Consider the following 18118-nt stretch of genomic DNA (forward strand, 5'->3'; position numbering starts at 1 on the left):
AATAATTCACCCATTTTCTCCCGCATTCCTTTTGTTTGTGCTGGCTGTTGAGATTGTCTATAATAACTCCACAACTGTGAATATGAAGTTTGCATGGTACGCTATATTTCAGATAGACCACATGACGATCAGCAACAATTAAACTTTATTACAGTTATTTACAAGGGAGTGTGGAATGTGTAAAGTTGGGGTGGCGCCTTCCACAGCTTAGGCCGCCTTCGCTTTGGTCCTTTTTCTTTTGACTTTCCTTCCCTGCGCAAAGTGGGCGCATTAGCCGTCTGTGACAACACGACTGATGGAACAAAATGAAGAACTCACATAATTGTCTTTGCTGGACCAATTGGGGTGGCGCTCTTCATGTTTCCGCCTCTCTTCTGCGGCCAGCAGGTAATACCTGTGCTGCTGCTCCGACGTCATGGACTTCCACTGTCAATGCATTTCATCATGTAAACGGACAGAAACACAGAAAAGCCGAACAAGCTGAGGCAGCAAAAGCACATACCATATGTCCCAGGATGCTGTTGGCTTCAACACTGTGTTTTGGGTTGAATGTGGCTGTGACATGTTCCCTGTTCTCCCTCATAAAAATCATGAAGGCGTTGGGTGGCCTTCGGATATAGGGGACATTGTGCTTTGTAGGCTCGCTTTACCAGAAAATGGAGAACGAAAAATAGTTTTCATCTGTTTAAATCCACAATACTTTGCGAACATAATCGCTAGCAAACCTCGGGTCCACGTGGTTCCTTGGTGGAGACGTCTCGGGACGGGGCGATGGCGTGGCGACTTGAAACACTCCCGTTCCATTCCTGAGAAAAAGGAGAGAGACATAGACAATACACTAGGAGGAAAGTGAGTGGACTCATGCTCGCACTCACATGGCTCCGAGGTAACTATGAGCGCCACTGTTGACTGAATCCTTTACTGGCCAGAAGTTCTTCTAGAAAACAAACATCATGAGTTCAGAATCAATGGTACTTGCATATTGCCTTTCCATCTTTCCTCCTTAGGCACCACTCACCTGGCGTTCAGCCAGTCGACCACCACAGTCCGGCCTGTATCCCACATTAGGTGGGAGGCAGTTTTGGTAGCATCCGGGCTCCACTGTGACGACTGGCAAGTAGCATCCGCCTTGCTGCACCACATCGGTTCTGGAACCCAGCGCTCCAAGCCCACCTCCAGTCACATGTGGCGGGTGACTTTCCTGCAGCCCGACAGATGCCAGACCACCAGTGTGCGCCGGTTGCTCACCACCACATGGCACTTTGGTTTCACCGACAGGCGACAGGTCACCCAACAGTTCCTGCAGTGTGGAGAGGACTATATCCCATTCCAACTCCGGGTCGACACAACTGGGCTCCATTCTGTTCCTGTGACATTAAAATGATCCTGTTACAAATTGATGTGTATATGGTGCACCAAACACACTTTGCAAAGAAAATCACGACCAAACCTTGGGTTCACGTGGTTCGTTGGTGGAGATGTCACGGGACCCGGCGACGGCGTGGCGACTTGAAACACTCCATTCCTGAGTAAAAGGAGAGAGACATAGATAATACACTAGGAGGAAAGTGAGTGGACTCATGCTCGCACTCACATGGCTCCGAGGTAACTCTGAGCGCCACTGTTGACTGAATCCGTTACTAGCCAGAAGATGTTCTAGAAAACAAACATCATGAGTTCAGAATCAATGGGACTTGCCTTTCCGTCTTTCCTCCTTAGGCACCACTCACCTGGCGTTCAGCCAGTCGACCACCACAGTCCGGCCTGTATCCCACATTAGGTGGGAGGCAGTTTTGGTAGCATCCGGGCTCCACTGTGACGACTGGCAAGTAGCATCCGCCTTGCTGCACCACATCGGTTCTGGAACCCAGTGCTCCAAGCCTACCTCCAATCACATGTGGCGGGTGACTTTCCTGCAGCCCGACAGATGCCAGACCACCAGTGTGCGCCGGTTGGTCACCACCACATGGCACTTTGGTTTCACCGACAGGCGACAGGTCACCCAACAGTTCTTGCAGTGTTGGGAGGACTATATCCCATTCCAACTCCATGTCAACACAACTGGGCTCCATTTGGTTCCTGTGACATTAAAATGATCCTGTTACATATCGAAGTGTTGAGCATTTGCAGATTTTTTAGTAAATTGTGCACATCATACACTAAAGATTTACATGAACAGTTTCCGGGTTTCAAAGACTCCTGATGACCTGAAAGAAACACTGATGAATTTGCTTTCAAGATACCTTCACTTCCGAATCTCAAACGTTTATTCCATCTACGTGAACATGATTATCTAAAATGGTTGACTGTGACTCAATCACGTAAGGTCACCATGTCTGAATCTATTCATTTCAAATCATTTATATTGAAATCATAAAATATTAAAAAAAAAAAAAGAAGATTCCGCCAGGTTTTGAACACCCCCCCCCTCTCACTCCCCCCCCCCCCCCCCATCACGAAACGCGGAAAACGCGGGAAACAGGAAACTGAGGGGGAGTTTTGACAGCACGAAATTGGGGACCATCCAAACGCTAGTTTTTCATGACGAGAAGCAACCCTCACTCCGATCTGCACCCGGTCGCTATTCCGATGTCCCGACCGGATACACGAATTGGGACTTCCGCGAAAGTCGTGAGTTTTTTACGGTGTTTTTTTTTCGGGATTTTGCTCTTAAAACCACCAGCAACACGCCCAATTCTATGATGCGTGGATATGTTTCCCGCCAATTTAGATGTTTCCGCTTCGTCAAAAGACGTTGGATGACGTCAGATTTGACCCTTTTTAAGGAGATGTTATTCTGACGGCTGGGCGCGCCGCGATCTTCTACGTGTAACAGAAACCACGACTACTGTAAATATACTCACCGTTTCATGAGACAAGCACACACCTGACACTGACAGCTTGATGCCCACCTGCAGTCTGACTGAAGCCGCACCTGCACCCGACCACCTGTGTAGCGACCGAAGTGACATATCATAGGTGGAAAGTGTTATGAATTACACCGGCCAATCAGAGGGCTCAGTGTGACAGCACTAACTCTTGATCACCAATGAGTGTCGTCTGATGATTTAAGCCTGTAAAGTGCTTCCGTAAAGATGTTTAATGCAACAAAAAGAACAAACATTTCAGATTCTAAACAGATCGCAGCCTCCATGTGACTTCAAACTGGCCCATTGAAATGAGTGGAGTGGAACACTTGGTGAGCAACTGATGATTCAAGTTCAAGTGCTAGGAATCTAGGGATTTCTTCATCATTTCTTCATCCACAATATAATCAGACAACATTGAATGCTTGTGAGCGTCTGTCCCTCAGGGGCACTGCCTTAAACACCGGCATCATTGTGTAAAAGATCTAACCAGGTGCGCTCAGGAACCCTTCCACATCAGCTCCATATACAAGTGCAAGTCAGCTCTTCCATGTCAAGCCTTAAACCAGCAACATCCAGGAACACCGGCGCTTCTCTGGGTCCGAGCTCATTTGAAATGGACAGAGGCAGAGCGGCCCATATTTCAAATTGTGTGTGGAAATCATGGCGTCATGTTCTGTGGGCAAAGGACCATCCAGATTGTCGTCCAGGTTTCGGAGCAACACATGCTGCCATCCAAGCAACGCTGTCTTCAGGGATGTCCCAGCTCATTTCTGCAAGACGGTGCTGAGCCACATCCCGCACCAAGCGTGGCTTTGCAGTGAAAGACTGCAGGCACCAGACTGGCCTGGCTGCAGTCCAGACCTGTTGCTCGCTGTGAAGCACAAAATACAACAACGGAGACCCCAGACTGTCCAACAAGTAAGGATGAGATAGAATACCAGCTACAAACCTTCAATGATTAGTGTCCTCAGTTCCCAAACGCTTGAGTGTGGTGAGAAGTAAAGGTGACCCAGAGGTCAACACGCCGCTGCCCCAGCATCACTGTGTTGCAGGAATCCAATTCAAAACCACTTGCATTAAAACAATAAAGTTTATGAACATTAAATGTCTTGTATTTGCAGTGCATTCAGTTGGGTATAGGTTGAAGAGGATTTGCAAATAATTGTACTCTGTTTTTTATTTACAACCTGGTCAGCATGGCAACTTTGTTGGAGCTGTGGTTCATATGCGGGTGGGTACACAATGCTACACACACGAGCATCTATTTCAGCACCTTCACAGAGTGTACACGGGACCACATCCACTGGGTGAGCTTCCATCACTCTTCCAGTGCGTTCCCAGCCCAAGTCCATCAGTTGTGCAGCAGATCCACCTAAACACGAGAGAGAGAGAGAGACGACATTTCTGGTGAATATTTAGCACATTCCTAGTATTTTCCAAGCAGTGATGAGGACTAGGTGCCTCCTTCGATCATCCTTATCACAAAGACCTGAGTGCACAGTAGCCTCTTAGCAAAGCAAAACGGATCAAATGGATTCACAACATATATTGTGCAGATCCGATTAAAAATGTTGAAGAAAAAAGATCTAAAATGAAAATTCTACAAAGAACATTTTTGTGTTTCGATGTGATGTGATTCGTGTTTTGTTTAAACAACTTCACAGCGATGGACAATGAATGGAATACAGAAAATGAAATATAGTGTGGATCAGAATAACATAGAAAAACGCTCCCTCCAACCAAACCTACAGGGAGTCTGTCAGAAACTACTAAAACCATTATTATTAATGATTTTAGTATTAAAAGTATGAAAAATATATTTAGAACTTCATAAACCAGCATCTCTCTGGTTCCTCCATCACTGAACCACTTTTGCGCCAGTGTTTTCAAGGTCTGACGGCCCAAATCTCAAGTCTTGGTTGATCTTAAATGAAATGAGACGACTTACCTGAGAGTAATACTCATATTTTCATCGGCAGCATCATCAGACACTGGACAACTTTGTGAGGTGACCGTCACAACCAGGTGGAGCTGAGCTGCAGGTTCCATCTTCAGGGCCAACATCGAAGGTGTTTCCATTCCGCAAGTCTCCGTCTGAAGCTGGGCAACAAAATAAACATTTTGCATAAACTGGCAGCAGCTACAGCTCGACTGCAGTACATTTCATTTTGGAGGCATATTTCCACAGTAAACTATCTTAGGCAATACGCTACAATCTCCAAAGCAGGGTTCTGCATCCCACGTTCACGTTTGAGGTGGCTGCTCTCACCAAGTGAGCAGTCACGGCTTCAGCAACGCAACGATCCATGGTGACCCCAGCCACCTTCTCCAAACCAGACATGGTGAAATGAAACACCAAAGCTGCTCCTGCAGCAACACATATTCTTTCTTATTCAGTTCTCTCAGGTCATTGAGGGCAGGTTTACTCTGTTTCCCAGGGTCACACCGAGAGACTCCACTCCCTGAGTTCTGCTAAAACTGTTCTAGCGTGGGGCTGCTTACATTTGTGTGCTGCAGTTTTTATGTCGTCCATGATCACACAGTTTCTGAGTGCTTTCCAAAGTTGATGATGCCACAACTGAGCTGTCAGGGGAGAGGACAGTGTCTGGATTCAAAGTGATACCTGAAGGGACTGTTGCAAAGTCCAGAGGCAAAGGCCGCCTGAGGAGGCAGCTGCTTGAGAAGCTCCACATGCTGCAATCCATGAGCATCGTTGCTGCCACGACTGGACCCAAGGTTTTAGTAAAACCTTCCTCCTCACGGTCCTCAATCGACTGGACTCCACCCACTTGCAGACAAAAAACAATAAGATAAATGTGACTCCTAATAATATCGGAAGAGAACAGAACATGTTCATCCAAACTTATAGCTAGCTCATGGGTGGTTTATACACCCCTGCCTTATCCGTGTCCAACAGGTTTTTATTTTTTTTCTATTGTAGGGGATTTAAAAAATGTGAAAAATACTTTTTTGTGAAGAAATTATCAGTATTTATATTCTACAATTGCTTCCATGGACGCAGACATAAACACATTCTGAACATAGACGAACGTACATGAACAGAATACTGAGCACAAAACATATTGAAGTTTAAAGCCCATCCGATGTACTTAAGCTGTGATCAGGGCCAATGCAGGTCTCTTTTTCCTCACAGTGATATGGAACTTTAACATGAAACAGACAAATACTAACAGCTGTTTCACTGTTTCAGACTCGAGCTACCCCAAACCTATCTAATGGCACCACATGGGCTTGGAGATATATATATATATTTTTTTTTATTTATTTATTTTTTTTTTAATGAAAAACAGAACGTGGTCCATTTCCGTAAATTAATTTGCCTGTTAATACCATTAGTTTCAGATAATAATTATCACAGAAAAATACATGAAAACAAAACAAGCATTGTCAGGTTACAGCCGTGAATTAGTGACGTCACGTACAGTAGACAGCTCCTTGTGAGTTACGGCGTTGCTCACACGGGCGGAGAGTTGCGGATTTGTAGATAGACGGGATCTGGGAGGTGAAGGTGAAAGATGTCCGCGTGGGAGTGACCGTACTGCATTACAGTTGGTTGTTACCAGCTAATTAAAATATACTTTGCGCCTTTTTCAATCATTACAGCGAGTTAAGTTAACTGAAGTGCAATATACATGTTTGAAATGCACAGCATGGTTTAGGTTTGGATGCTAGGTGCTACGTTAGCAGCAAAAGCTCACAAGTTCTCCCAACTTAAAGGTAAAATCACGCCACAGACACAGTCACAAACGTAGTGACGGCGTGTTCAACACTCCATTCACATTGTGAACGCTGCAAAAACCCACCATTAGTCCCGTGTCTTCAGTGTCGAGGCTTACCGAGCAGCAGGTGTCGGCTTTTTTTTCCCCCACGCGCGCGCCGAGGCACGTGACCGGAAGTGGCTGGCGCACTTCATTCCCTGCAGCAACAAATCAATGAAGTGCTTTGCCGGTGTCTGTCGTCAAAAACAAGATTTGCTTTTGACAACACGCACAAAATAGTAGTCTAATATTTAATATCTATGAGTTTGTCAACAGCATTTTATTTTATCTTTTTCACACACACGGGAACACCTCTCAGAAACCAGCTGAAATATGATTGTTGTTATATATCTCGCCACTGAATCCTTATGGAAAAACACGTCCCATTATCGCGGAGAGAAACGACATCACGGCTGTTGTTTGTGTCACACTTCTTCGGTCTCTTTTATTATCAAGACAGAACACACACAACTCTCAAACAATACAGACGCCACCTAATGTTCAGTCTCAGCATTGCGTCCATTAATCCCATACACAACAATTGTGTTGTAAGACTGCCCTCTTTCCCAGCCATTTACTTCCATCTTTTCCTAATAATAAATATAATAAATCCTCAATCTTGCTGCCAGTTTTACATTCACTTGGTGGTACCATAGAGCAAACGAAGCACTTTGTGAAGCATCGACCCATGAGTCAAACCAATAGCATGGAAAGCCTCAATGCTTCACAGAGCTTCATCACAACATCTCAACTAACAGCACGGCTGCTAACTGACAACTCACTCACTGTATTCAACAGATGCTTTCTGTCGCGTCCACAATCTTCTTCCATGTTGCTTGTTCAGATCAGAATCAGAATCAGAATTTAATTTATTGCCATGGTCAGTGGGGAGCCCTAGGCAGCTAGGAAAGAGTTTTGGAATAAAGTGCTGACAGTAAAAATAAAATAAAATAAAAGAATTCAAGGTTCTGGTCTGGATCGACCGTAGCCTCCTGCCAGATGGAAGAGGAACAAACAGTCCATGTCCAGGATGAGAAAGGTAGGCTCTGATCCGACCTGCACGTCTCTGGGTCCTGGAGACATACAGGTCCTGAAGAGGTGGCAGGTTGCATCCGATCACCTTCTCAGCAGAACGCACGATGCGCTGCAGTCTGCTCTTGTCCCTGGAGGTGGCGCTGTTGTACCAGACAGTGATGGAGGAGGTGAGGAAACGCCAGGTGGTTGCCTCAATATCACATTTTTACAGGAAATTGTATGGTTCACACACGCCACATTTCTGCATGATTTTAATTTCTCATGTTTTAAAATGAATTAGATAAATAATTCACCCATTTTCTCCCGCATTCCTTTTGTTTGTGCTGGCTGTTGAGATTGTCTATAATAACTCCACAACTGTGAATATGAAGTTTGCATGGTACGCTATATTTCAGATAGACCACATGACGATCAGCAACAATTAAACTTTATTACAGTTATTTACAAGGGAGTGTGGAATGTGTAAAGTTGGGGTGGCGCCTTCCACAGCTTAGGCCGCCTTCGCTTTGGTCCTTTTTCTTTTGACTTTCCTTCCCTGCGCAAAGTGGGCGCATTAGCCGTCTGTGACAACACGACTGATGGAACAAAATGAAGAACTCACATAATTGTCTTTGCTGGACCAATTGGGGTGGCGCTCTTCATGTTTCCGCCTCTCTTCTGCGGCCAGCAGGTAATACCTGTGCTGCTGCTCCGACGTCATGGACTTCCACTGTCAATGCATTTCATCATGTAAACGGACAGAAACACAGAAAAGCCGAACAAGCTGAGGCAGCAAAAGCACATACCATATGTCCCAGGATGCTGTTGGCTTCAACACTGTGTTTTGGGTTGAATGTGGCTGTGACATGTTCCCTGTTCTCCCTCATAAAAATCATGAAGGCGTTGGGTGGCCTTCGGATATAGGGGCCATTGTGCTTTGTAGGCTCGCTTTACCAGAAAATGGAGAACGAAAAATAGTTTTCATCTGTTTAAATCCACAATACTTTGCGAACATAATCGCTAGCAAACCTCGGGTCCACGTGGTTCCTTGGTGGAGACGTCTCGGGACGGGGCGATGGCGTGGCGACTTGAAACACTCCCGTTCCATTCCTGAGAAAAAGGAGAGAGACATAGACAATACACTAGGAGGAAAGTGAGTGGACTCATGCTGGCACTCACATGGCTCCGAGGTAACTCTGAGCGCCACTGTTGACTGAATCCTTTACTGGCCAGAAGTTCTTCTAGAAAACAAACATCATGAGTTCAGAATCAATGGTACTTGCATATTGCCTTTCCATCTTTCCTCCTTAGGCACCACTCACCTGGCGTTCAGCCAGTCGACCACCACAGTCCGGCCTGTATCCCACATTAGGTGGGAGGCAGTTTTGGTAGCATCCGGGCTCCACTGTGACGACTGGCAAGTAGCATCCGCCTTGCTGCACCACATCGGTTCTGGAACCCAGCGCTCCAAGCCCACCTCCAGTCACATGTGGCGGGTGACTTTCCTGCAGCCCGACAGATGCCAGACCACCAGTGTGCGCCGGTTGGTCACCACCACATGGCACTTTGGTTTCACCGACAGGCGACAGGTCACCCAACAGTTCCTGCAGTGTGGAGAGGACTATATCCCATTCCAACTCCATGTCGACACAACTGGGCTCCATTCTGTTCCTGTGACATTAAAATGATCCTGTTACAAATTGATGTGTATATGGTGCACCAAACACACTTTGCTAAGAAAATCACTACCAAACCTGGGGTTCACGTGGTTCGTCGGTGGAGATGTCACGGGACCCGGCGATGGCGTGGCGACTTGAAACACTCCATTCCTGAGTAAAAGGAGAGAGACATAGACAATAGACTAGGAGGAAAGTGAGTGGACTCATGCTCGCACTCACATGGCTTCGAGGTAACTCTGAGCGCCACTGTTGACTGAATCCGTTACTAGCCAGAAGATGTTCTAGAAAACAAACATCATGAGTTCAGAATCAATGGGACTTGCATATTGCCTTTCCATCTTTCCTCCTTAGGCACCACTCACCTGGCGTTCAGCCAGTCGACCACCACAGTCCGGCCTGTATCCCACATTAGGTGGGAGGCAGTTTTGGTAGCACCCGGGGTCCACTGTGACGACTGGCAAGTAGCATCCGCCTTGTTGTACCACATCAGTTCTGGAACCCAGCGCTCCAAGCCCACCTCCAGTCACATGTGGCGGGTGACTTTCCTGCAGCCCGACAGATGCTAGACCACCAGTGTGCGCCGGTTGCTCACCACCACATGGCACTTTGGTTTCACCGACAGGCGACAGGTCACCCAACAGTTCCTGCAGTGTGGAGAGGACTATATCCCATTCCAACTCCATGTCGACACAACTGGGCTCCATTCTGTTACTGTGACATTAAAATGATCCTGTTACAAATTGAAGTGTTGAGCATTCGCAGATTTTTTAGTATATGGTGCACCAAACAAACTTTGCAAAGAAAATCACGACCAAACCTTGGGTTCACGTGGTTCGTTGGTGGAGATGTCACGGGACCCGGCGACGGCGTGGCGACTTGAAACACTCCATTCCTGAGTAAAAGGAGAGAGACATAGATAATACACTAGGAGGAAAGTGAGTGGACTCATGCTCGCACTCACATGGCTCCGAGGTAACTCTGAGCGCCACTGTTGACTGAATCCGTTACTAGCCAGAAGATGTTCTAGAAAACAAACATCATGAGTTCAGAATCAATGGGACTTGCCTTTCCGTCTTTCCTCCTTAGGCACCACTCACCTGGCGTTCAGCCAGTCGACCACCACAGTCCGGCCTGTATCCCACATTAGGTGGGAGGCAGTTTTGGTAGCATCCGGGCTCCACTGTGACGACTGGCAAGTAGCATCCACCTTGCTGCACCACATCGGTTCTGGAACCCAGTGCTCCAAGCCTACCTCCAATCACATGTGGCGGGTGACTTTCCTGCAGCCCGACAGATGCCAGACCACCAGTGTGCGCCGGTTGGTCACCACCACATGGCACTTTGGTTTCACCGACAGGCGACAGGTCACCCAACAGTTCTTGCAGTGTTGGGAGGACTATATCCCATTCCAACTCCATGTCAACACAACTGGGCTCCATTTGGTTCCTGTGACATTAAAATGATCCTGTTACATATCGAAGTGTTGAGCATTTGCAGATTTTTTAGTAAATTGTGCACATCATACACTAAAGATTTACATGAACAGTTTCCGGGTTTCAAAGACTCCTGATGACCTGAAAGAAACACTGATGAATTTGCTTTCAAGATACCTTCACTTCCGAATCTCAAACGTTTATTCCATCTACGTGAACATGATTATCTAAAATGGTTGACTGTGACTCAATCACGTAAGGTCACCATGTCTGAATCTATTCATTTCAAATCATTTATATTGAAATCATAAAATATTAAAAAAAAAAAAAGAAGATTCCGCCAGGTTTTGAACACCCCCCCCCCCTCTCACTCCCCCCCCCCATCACGAAACGCGGAAAACGCGGGAAACAGGAAACTGAGGGGGAGTTTTGACAGCACGAAATTGGGGACCATCCAAACGCTAGTTTTTCATGACGAGAAGCAACCCTCACTCCGATCTGCACCCGGTCGCTATTCCGATGTCCCGACCGGATACACGAATTGGGACTTCCGCGAAAGTCGTGAGTTTTTTACGGTGTTTTTTTTTCGGGATTTTGCTCTTAAAACCACCAGCAACACGCCCAATTCTATGATGCGTGGATATGTTTCCCGCCAATTTAGATGTTTCCGCTTCGTCAAAAGACGTTGGATGACGTCAGATTTGACCCTTTTTAAGGAGATGTTATTCTGACGGCTGGGCGCGCCGCGATCTTCTACGTGTAACAGAAACCACGACTACTGTAAATATACTCACCGTTTCATGAGACAAGCACACACCTGACACTGACAGCTTGATGCCCACCTGCAGTCTGACTGAAGCCGCACCTGCACCCGACCACCTGTGTAGCGACCGAAGTGACATATCATAGGTGGAAAGTGTTATGAATTACACCGGCCAATCAGAGGGCTCAGTGTGACAGCACTAACTCTTGATCACCAATGAGTGTCGTCTGATGATTTAAGCCTGTAAAGTGCTTCCGTAAAGATGTTTAATGCAACAAAAAGAACAAACATTTCAGATTCTAAACAGATCGCAGCCTCCATGTGACTTCAAACTGGCCCATTGAAATGAGTGGAGTGGAACACTTGGTGAGCAACTGATGATTCAAGTTCAAGTGCTAGGAATCTAGGGATTTCTTCATCATTTCTTCATCCACAATATAATCAGACAACATTGAATGCTTGTGAGCGTCTGTCCCTCAGGGGCACTGCCTTAAACACCGGCATCATTGTGTAAAAGATCTAACCAGGTGCGCTCAGGAACCCTTCCACATCAGCTCCATATACAAGTGCAAGTCAGCTCTTCCATGTCAAGCCTTAAACCAGCAACATCCAGGAACACCGGCGCTTCTCTGGGTCCGAGCTCATTTGAAATGGACAGAGGCAGAGCGGCCCATATTTCAAATTGTGTGTGGAAATCATGGCGTCATGTTCTGTGGGCAAAGGACCATCCAGATTGTCGTCCAGGTTTCGGAGCAACACATGCTGCCATCCAAGCAACGCTGTCTTCAGGGATGTCCCAGCTCATTTCTGCAAGACGGTGCTGAGCCACATCCCGCACCAAGCGTGGCTTTGCAGTGAAAGACTGCAGGCACCAGACTGGCCTGGCTGCAGTCCAGACCTGTTGCTCGCTGTGAAGCACAAAATACAACAACGGAGACCCCAGACTGTCCAACAAGTAAGGATGAGATAGAATACCAGCTACAAACCTTCAATGATTAGTGTCCTCAGTTCCCAAACGCTTGAGTGTGGTGAGAAGTAAAGGTGACCCAGAGGTCAACACGCCGCTGCCCCAGCATCACTGTGTTGCAGGAATCCAATTCAAAACCACTTGCATTAAAACAATAAAGTTTATGAACATTAAATGTCTTGTATTTGCAGTGCATTCAGTTGGGTATAGGTTGAAGAGGATTTGCAAATAATTGTACTCTGTTTTTTATTTACAACCTGGTCAGCATGGCAACTTTGTTGGAGCTGTGGTTCATATGCGGGTGGGTACACAATGCTACACACACGAGCATCTATTTCAGCACCTTCACAGAGTGTACACGGGACCACATCCACTGGGTGAGCTTCCATCACTCTTCCAGTGCGTTCCCAGCCCAAGTCCATCAGTTGTGCAGCAGATCCACCTAAACACGAGAGAGAGAGAGAGACGACATTTCTGGTGAATATTTAGCACATTCCTAGTATTTTCCAAGCAGTGATGAGGACTAGGTGCCTCCTTCGATCATCCTTATCACAAAGACCTGAGTGCACAGTAGCCTCTTAGCAAAGCAAAACGGATCAAATGGATTCACAACATATATTGTGCAGATCCGATTAAAAATGTTGAAGAAAAAAGATCTAAAATGAAAATTCTACAAAGAACATTTTTGTGTTTCGATGTGATGTGATTCGTGTTTTGTTTAAACAACTTCACAGCGATGTACAATGAATGGAATACAGAAAATGAAATATAGTGTGGATCAGAATAACATAGAAAAACGCTCCCTCCAACCAAACCTACAGGGAGTCTGTCAGAAACTACTAAAACCATTATTATTAATGATTTTAGTATTAAAAGTATGAAAAATATATTTAGAACTTCATAAACCAGCATCTCTCTGGTTCCTCCATCACTGAACCACTTTTGCGCCAGTGTTTTCAAGGTCTGACGGCCCAAATCTCAAGTCTTGGTTGATCTTAAATGAAATGAGACGACTTACCTGAGAGTAATACTCATATTTTCATCGGCAGCATCATCAGACACTGGACAACTTTGTGAGGTGACCGTCACAACCAGGTGGAGCTGAGCTGCAGGTTCCATCTTCAGGGCCAACATCGAAGGTGTTTCCATTCCGCAAGTCTCCGTCTGAAGCTGGGCAACAAAATAAACATTTTGCATAAACTGGCAGCAGCTACAGCTCGACTGCAGTACATTTCATTTTGGAGGCATATTTCCACAGTAAACTATCTTAGGCAATACGCTACAATCTCCAAAGCAGGGTTCTGCATCCCACGTTCACGTTTGAGGTGGCTGCTCTCACCAAGTGAGCAGTCACGGCTTCAGCAACGCAACGATCCATGGTGACCCCAGCCACCTTCTCCAAACCAGACATGGTGAAATGAAACACCAAAGCTGCTCCTGCAGCAACACATATTCTTTCTTATTCAGTTCTCTCAGGTCATTGAGGGCAGGTTTACTCTGTTTCCCAGGGTCACACCGAGAGACTCCACTCCCTGAGTTCTGCTAAAACTGTTCTAGCGTGGGGCTGCTTACATTTGTGTGCTGCAGTTTTTATGTCGTCCATGATCACACAGTTTCTGAGTGCTTTCCAAAGTTGATGATGCCACAACTGAGCTGTCAGAAGAGAGGACAGTGTCTGGATTCAAAGTGATACCTGAAGGGACTGTTGCAAAGTCCAGAGGCAAAGGCCGCCTGAGGAGGCAGCTGCTTGAGAAGCTCCACATGCTGCAATCCATGAGCATCGTTGCTGCCACGACTGGACCCAAGGTTTTAGTAAAACCTTCCTCCTCACGGTCCTCAATCGACTGGACTCCACCCACTTGCAGACAAAAAACAATAAGATAAATGTGACTCCTAATAATATCGGAAGAAAACAGAACATGTTCATCCAAACTTATAGCTAGCTCATGGGTGGTTTATACACCCCTGCCTTATCCGTGTCCAACAGGTTTTTATTTTTTTTCTATTGTAGGGGATTTAAAAAATGTGAAAAATACTTTTTTGTGAAGAAATTATCAGTATTTATATTCTACAATTGCTTCCATGGACGCAGACATAAACACATTCTGAACATAGACGAACGTACATGAACAGAATACTGAGCACAAAACATATTGAAGTTTAAAGCCCATCCGATGTACTTAAGCTGTGATCAGGGCCAATGCAGGTCTCTTTTTCCTCACAGTGATATGGAACTTTAACATGAAACAGACAAATACTAACAGCTGTTTCACTGTTTCAGACTCGAGCTACCCCAAACCTATCTAATGGCACCACATGGGCTTGGAGATATATATATATATTTTTTTTTATTTATTTATTTTTTTTTAATGAAAAACAGAACGTGGTCCATTTCCGTAAATTAATTTGCCTGTTAATACCATTAGTTTCAGATAATAATTATCACAGAAAAATACATGAAAACAAAACAAGCATTGTCAGGTTACAGCCGTGAATTAGTGACGTCACGTACAGTAGACAGCTCCTTGTGAGTTACGGCGTTGCTCACACGGGCGGAGAGTTGCGGATTTGTAGATAGACGGGATCTGGGAGGTGAAGGTGAAAGATGTCCGCGTGGGAGTGACCGTACTGCATTACAGTTGGTTGTTACCAGCTAATTAAAATATACTTTGCGCCTTTTTCAATCATTACAGCGAGTTAAGTTAACTGAAGTGCAATATACATGTTTGAAATGCACAGCATGGTTTAGGTTTGGATGCTAGGTGCTACGTTAGCAGCAAAAGCTCACAAGTTCTCCCAACTTAAAGGTAAAATCACGCCACAGACACAGTCACAAACGTAGTGACGGCGTGTTCAACACTCCATTCACATTGTGAACGCTGCAAAAACCCACCATTAGTCCCGTGTCTTCAGTGTCGAGGCTTACCGAGCAGCAGGTGTCGGCTTTTTTTTCCCCCACGCGCGCGCCGAGGCACGTGACCGGAAGTGGCTGGCGCACTTCATTCCCTGCAGCAACAAATCAATGAAGTGCTTTGCCGGTGTCTGTCGTCAAAAACAAGATTTGCTTTTGACAACACGCACAAAATAGTAGTCTAATATTTAATATCTATGAGTTTGTCAACAGCATTTTATTTTATCTTTTTCACACACACGGGAACACCTCTCAGAAACCAGCTGAAATATGATTGTTGTTATATATCTCGCCACTGAATCCTTATGGAAAAACACGTCCCATTATCGCGGAGAGAAACGACATCACGGCTGTTGTTTGTGTCACACTTCTTCGGTCTCTTTTATTATCAAGACAGAACACACACAACTCTCAAACAATACAGACGCCACCTAATGTTCAGTCTCAGCATTGCGTCCATTAATCCCATACACAACAATTGTGTTGTAAGACTGCCCTCTTTCCCAGCCATTTACTTCCATCTTTTCCTAATAATAAATATAATAAATCCTCAATCTTGCTGCCAGTTTTACATTCACTTGGTGGTACCATAGAGCAAACGAAGCACTTTGTGAAGCATCGACCCATGAGTCAAACCAATAGCATGGAAAGCCTCAATGCTTCACAGAGCTTCATCACAACATCTCAACTAACAGCACGGCTGCTAACTGACAACTCACTCACTGTATTCAACAGATGCTTTCTGTCGCGTCCACAATCTTCTTCCATGTTGCTTGTTCAGATCAGAATCAGAATCAGAATTTAATTTATTGCCATGGTCAGTGGGGAGCCCTAGGCAGCTAGGAAAGAGTTTTGGAATAAAGTGCTGACAGTAAAAATAAAATAAAATAAAAGAATTCAAGGTTCTGGTCTGGATCGACCGTAGCCTCCTGCCAGATGGAAGAGGAACAAACAGTCCATGTCCAGGATGAGAAAGGTAGGCTCTGATCCGACCTGCACGTCTCTGGGTCCTGGAGACATACAGGTCCTGAAGAGGTGGCAGGTTGCATCCGATCACCTTCTCAGCAGAACGCACGATGCGCTGCAGTCTGCTCTTGTCCCTGGAGGTGGCGCTGTTGTACCAGACAGTGATGGAGGAGGTGAGGAAACGCCAGGTGGTTGCCTCAATATCACATTTTTACAGGAAATTGTATGGTTCACACACGCCACATTTCTGCATGATTTTAATTTCTCATGTTTTAAAATGAATTAGATAAATAATTCACCCATTTTCTCCCGCATTCCTTTTGTTTGTGCTGGCTGTTGAGATTGTCTATAATAACTCCACAACTGTGAATATGAAGTTTGCATGGTACGCTATATTTCAGATAGACCACATGACGATCAGCAACAATTAAACTTTATTACAGTTATTTACAAGGGAGTGTGGAATGTGTAAAGTTGGGGTGGCGCCTTCCACAGCTTAGGCCGCCTTCGCTTTGGTCCTTTTTCTTTTGACTTTCCTTCCCTGCGCAAAGTGGGCGCATTAGCCGTCTGTGACAACACGACTGATGGAACAAAATGAAGAACTCACATAATTGTCTTTGCTGGACCAATTGGGGTGGCGCTCTTCATGTTTCCGCCTCTCTTCTGCGGCCAGCAGGTAATACCTGTGCTGCTGCTCCGACGTCATGGACTTCCACTGTCAATGCATTTCATCATGTAAACGGACAGAAACACAGAAAAGCCGAACAAGCTGAGGCAGCAAAAGCACATACCATATGTCCCAGGATGCTGTTGGCTTCAACACTGTGTTTTGGGTTGAATGTGGCTGTGACATGTTCCCTGTTCTCCCTCATAAAAATCATGAAGGCGTTGGGTGGCCTTCGGATATAGGGGCCATTGTGCTTTGTAGGCTCGCTTTACCAGAAAATGGAGAACGAAAAATAGTTTTCATCTGTTTAAATCCACAATACTTTGCGAACATAATCGCTAGCAAACCTCGGGTCCACGTGGTTCCTTGGTGGAGACGTCTCGGGACGGGGCGATGGCGTGGCGACTTGAAACACTCCCGTTCCATTCCTGAGAAAAAGGAGAGAGACATAGACAATACACTAGGAGGAAAGTGAGTGGACTCATGCTGGCACTCACATGGCTCCGAGGTAACTCTGAGCGCCACTGTTGACTGAATCCTTTACTGGCCAGAAGTTCTTCTAGAAAACAAACATCATGAGTTCAGAATCAATGGTACTTGCATATTGCCTTTCCATCTTTCCTCCTTAGGCACCACTCACCTGGCGTTCAGCCAGTCGACCACCACAGTCCGGCCTGTATCCCACATTAGGTGGGAGGCAGTTTTGGTAGCACCCGGGGTCCACTGTGACGACTGGCAAGTAGCATCCGCCTTGTTGTACCACATCAGTTCTGGAACCCAGCGCTCCAAGCCCACCTCCAGTCACATGTGGCGGGTGACTTTCCTGCAGCCCGACAGATGCCAGACCACCAGTGTGCGCCGGTTGCTCACCACCACATGGCACTTTGGTTTCACCGACAGGCGACAGGTCACCCAACAGTTCCTGCAGTGTGGAGAGGACTATATCCCATTCCAACTCCATGTCGACACAACTGGGCTCCATTCTGTTACTGTGACATTAAAATGATCCTGTTACAAATTGAAGTGTTGAGCATTCGCAGATTTTTTAGTATATGGTGCACCAAACACA

General features: G+C 45.9%; 3 protein-coding genes and 2 long non-coding RNA genes across 7 annotated transcripts; all 5 read right to left on the reverse strand.

Moving 5' to 3' along the window:
* Positions 1-105: 105 nt before the first annotated feature.
* On the reverse strand, positions 106-1093 carry LOC128748610 (transcription factor 7-like 1-B). Its single transcript, XM_053847539.1, has 5 exons — positions 876-1093; positions 726-806; positions 503-644; positions 319-426; positions 106-252 (listed from the first exon to the last, which is right to left on the reverse strand). Coding segments are annotated over exons 1-5 (378 nt in total). The 5' UTR covers positions 878-1093; the 3' UTR covers positions 106-207.
* Positions 1094-2455: 1362 nt separating this feature from the next.
* On the reverse strand, positions 2456-6891 carry LOC128748611 (uncharacterized). 2 transcript variants are annotated; one of them, XR_008412807.1, is made up of 4 exons: positions 6728-6891; positions 5494-5658; positions 4819-4970; positions 2456-4242 (listed from the first exon to the last, which is right to left on the reverse strand). It is a non-coding gene; the product is annotated as an uncharacterized LOC128748611 (long non-coding RNA). The 2 variants fall into 2 exon arrangements; XR_008412808.1 differs by having other exon boundaries at positions 6695-6795.
* Positions 6892-8072: 1181 nt separating this feature from the next.
* LOC128748886 (transcription factor 7-like 1-B) lies at positions 8073-8857 on the reverse strand. The gene is made up of 5 exons (XM_053847948.1): positions 8843-8857; positions 8693-8773; positions 8470-8611; positions 8286-8393; positions 8073-8219 (listed from the first exon to the last, which is right to left on the reverse strand). Coding segments are annotated over exons 1-5 (378 nt in total). The 5' UTR covers positions 8845-8857; the 3' UTR covers positions 8073-8174.
* A 2303-nt stretch (positions 8858-11160) lies between these two features.
* On the reverse strand, positions 11161-15595 carry LOC128748636 (uncharacterized). 2 transcript variants are annotated; one of them, XR_008412814.1, is made up of 4 exons: positions 15432-15595; positions 14199-14363; positions 13524-13675; positions 11161-12947 (listed from the first exon to the last, which is right to left on the reverse strand). It is a non-coding gene; the product is annotated as an uncharacterized LOC128748636 (long non-coding RNA). The 2 variants fall into 2 exon arrangements; XR_008412815.1 differs by having other exon boundaries at positions 15399-15498.
* Positions 15596-16776: 1181 nt separating this feature from the next.
* On the reverse strand, positions 16777-18010 carry LOC128748903 (transcription factor Sox-10-like). Its single transcript, XM_053847972.1, has 6 exons — positions 17690-18010; positions 17547-17608; positions 17397-17477; positions 17174-17315; positions 16990-17097; positions 16777-16923 (listed from the first exon to the last, which is right to left on the reverse strand). Exons 1-6 carry the CDS (start codon positions 18008-18010, stop codon positions 16879-16881), a joined length of 759 nt encoding a protein of 252 aa, XP_053703947.1. The 3' UTR covers positions 16777-16878.
* Between the last annotated feature and the right edge of the window lie 108 nt (positions 18011-18118).

The sequence above is a fragment of the Synchiropus splendidus genome, chromosome 17, assembly GCF_027744825.2.
Source record: "Synchiropus splendidus isolate RoL2022-P1 chromosome 17, RoL_Sspl_1.0, whole genome shotgun sequence".
In the NCBI taxonomy this organism is placed as follows: domain Eukaryota; kingdom Metazoa; phylum Chordata; class Actinopteri; order Syngnathiformes; family Callionymidae; genus Synchiropus; species Synchiropus splendidus.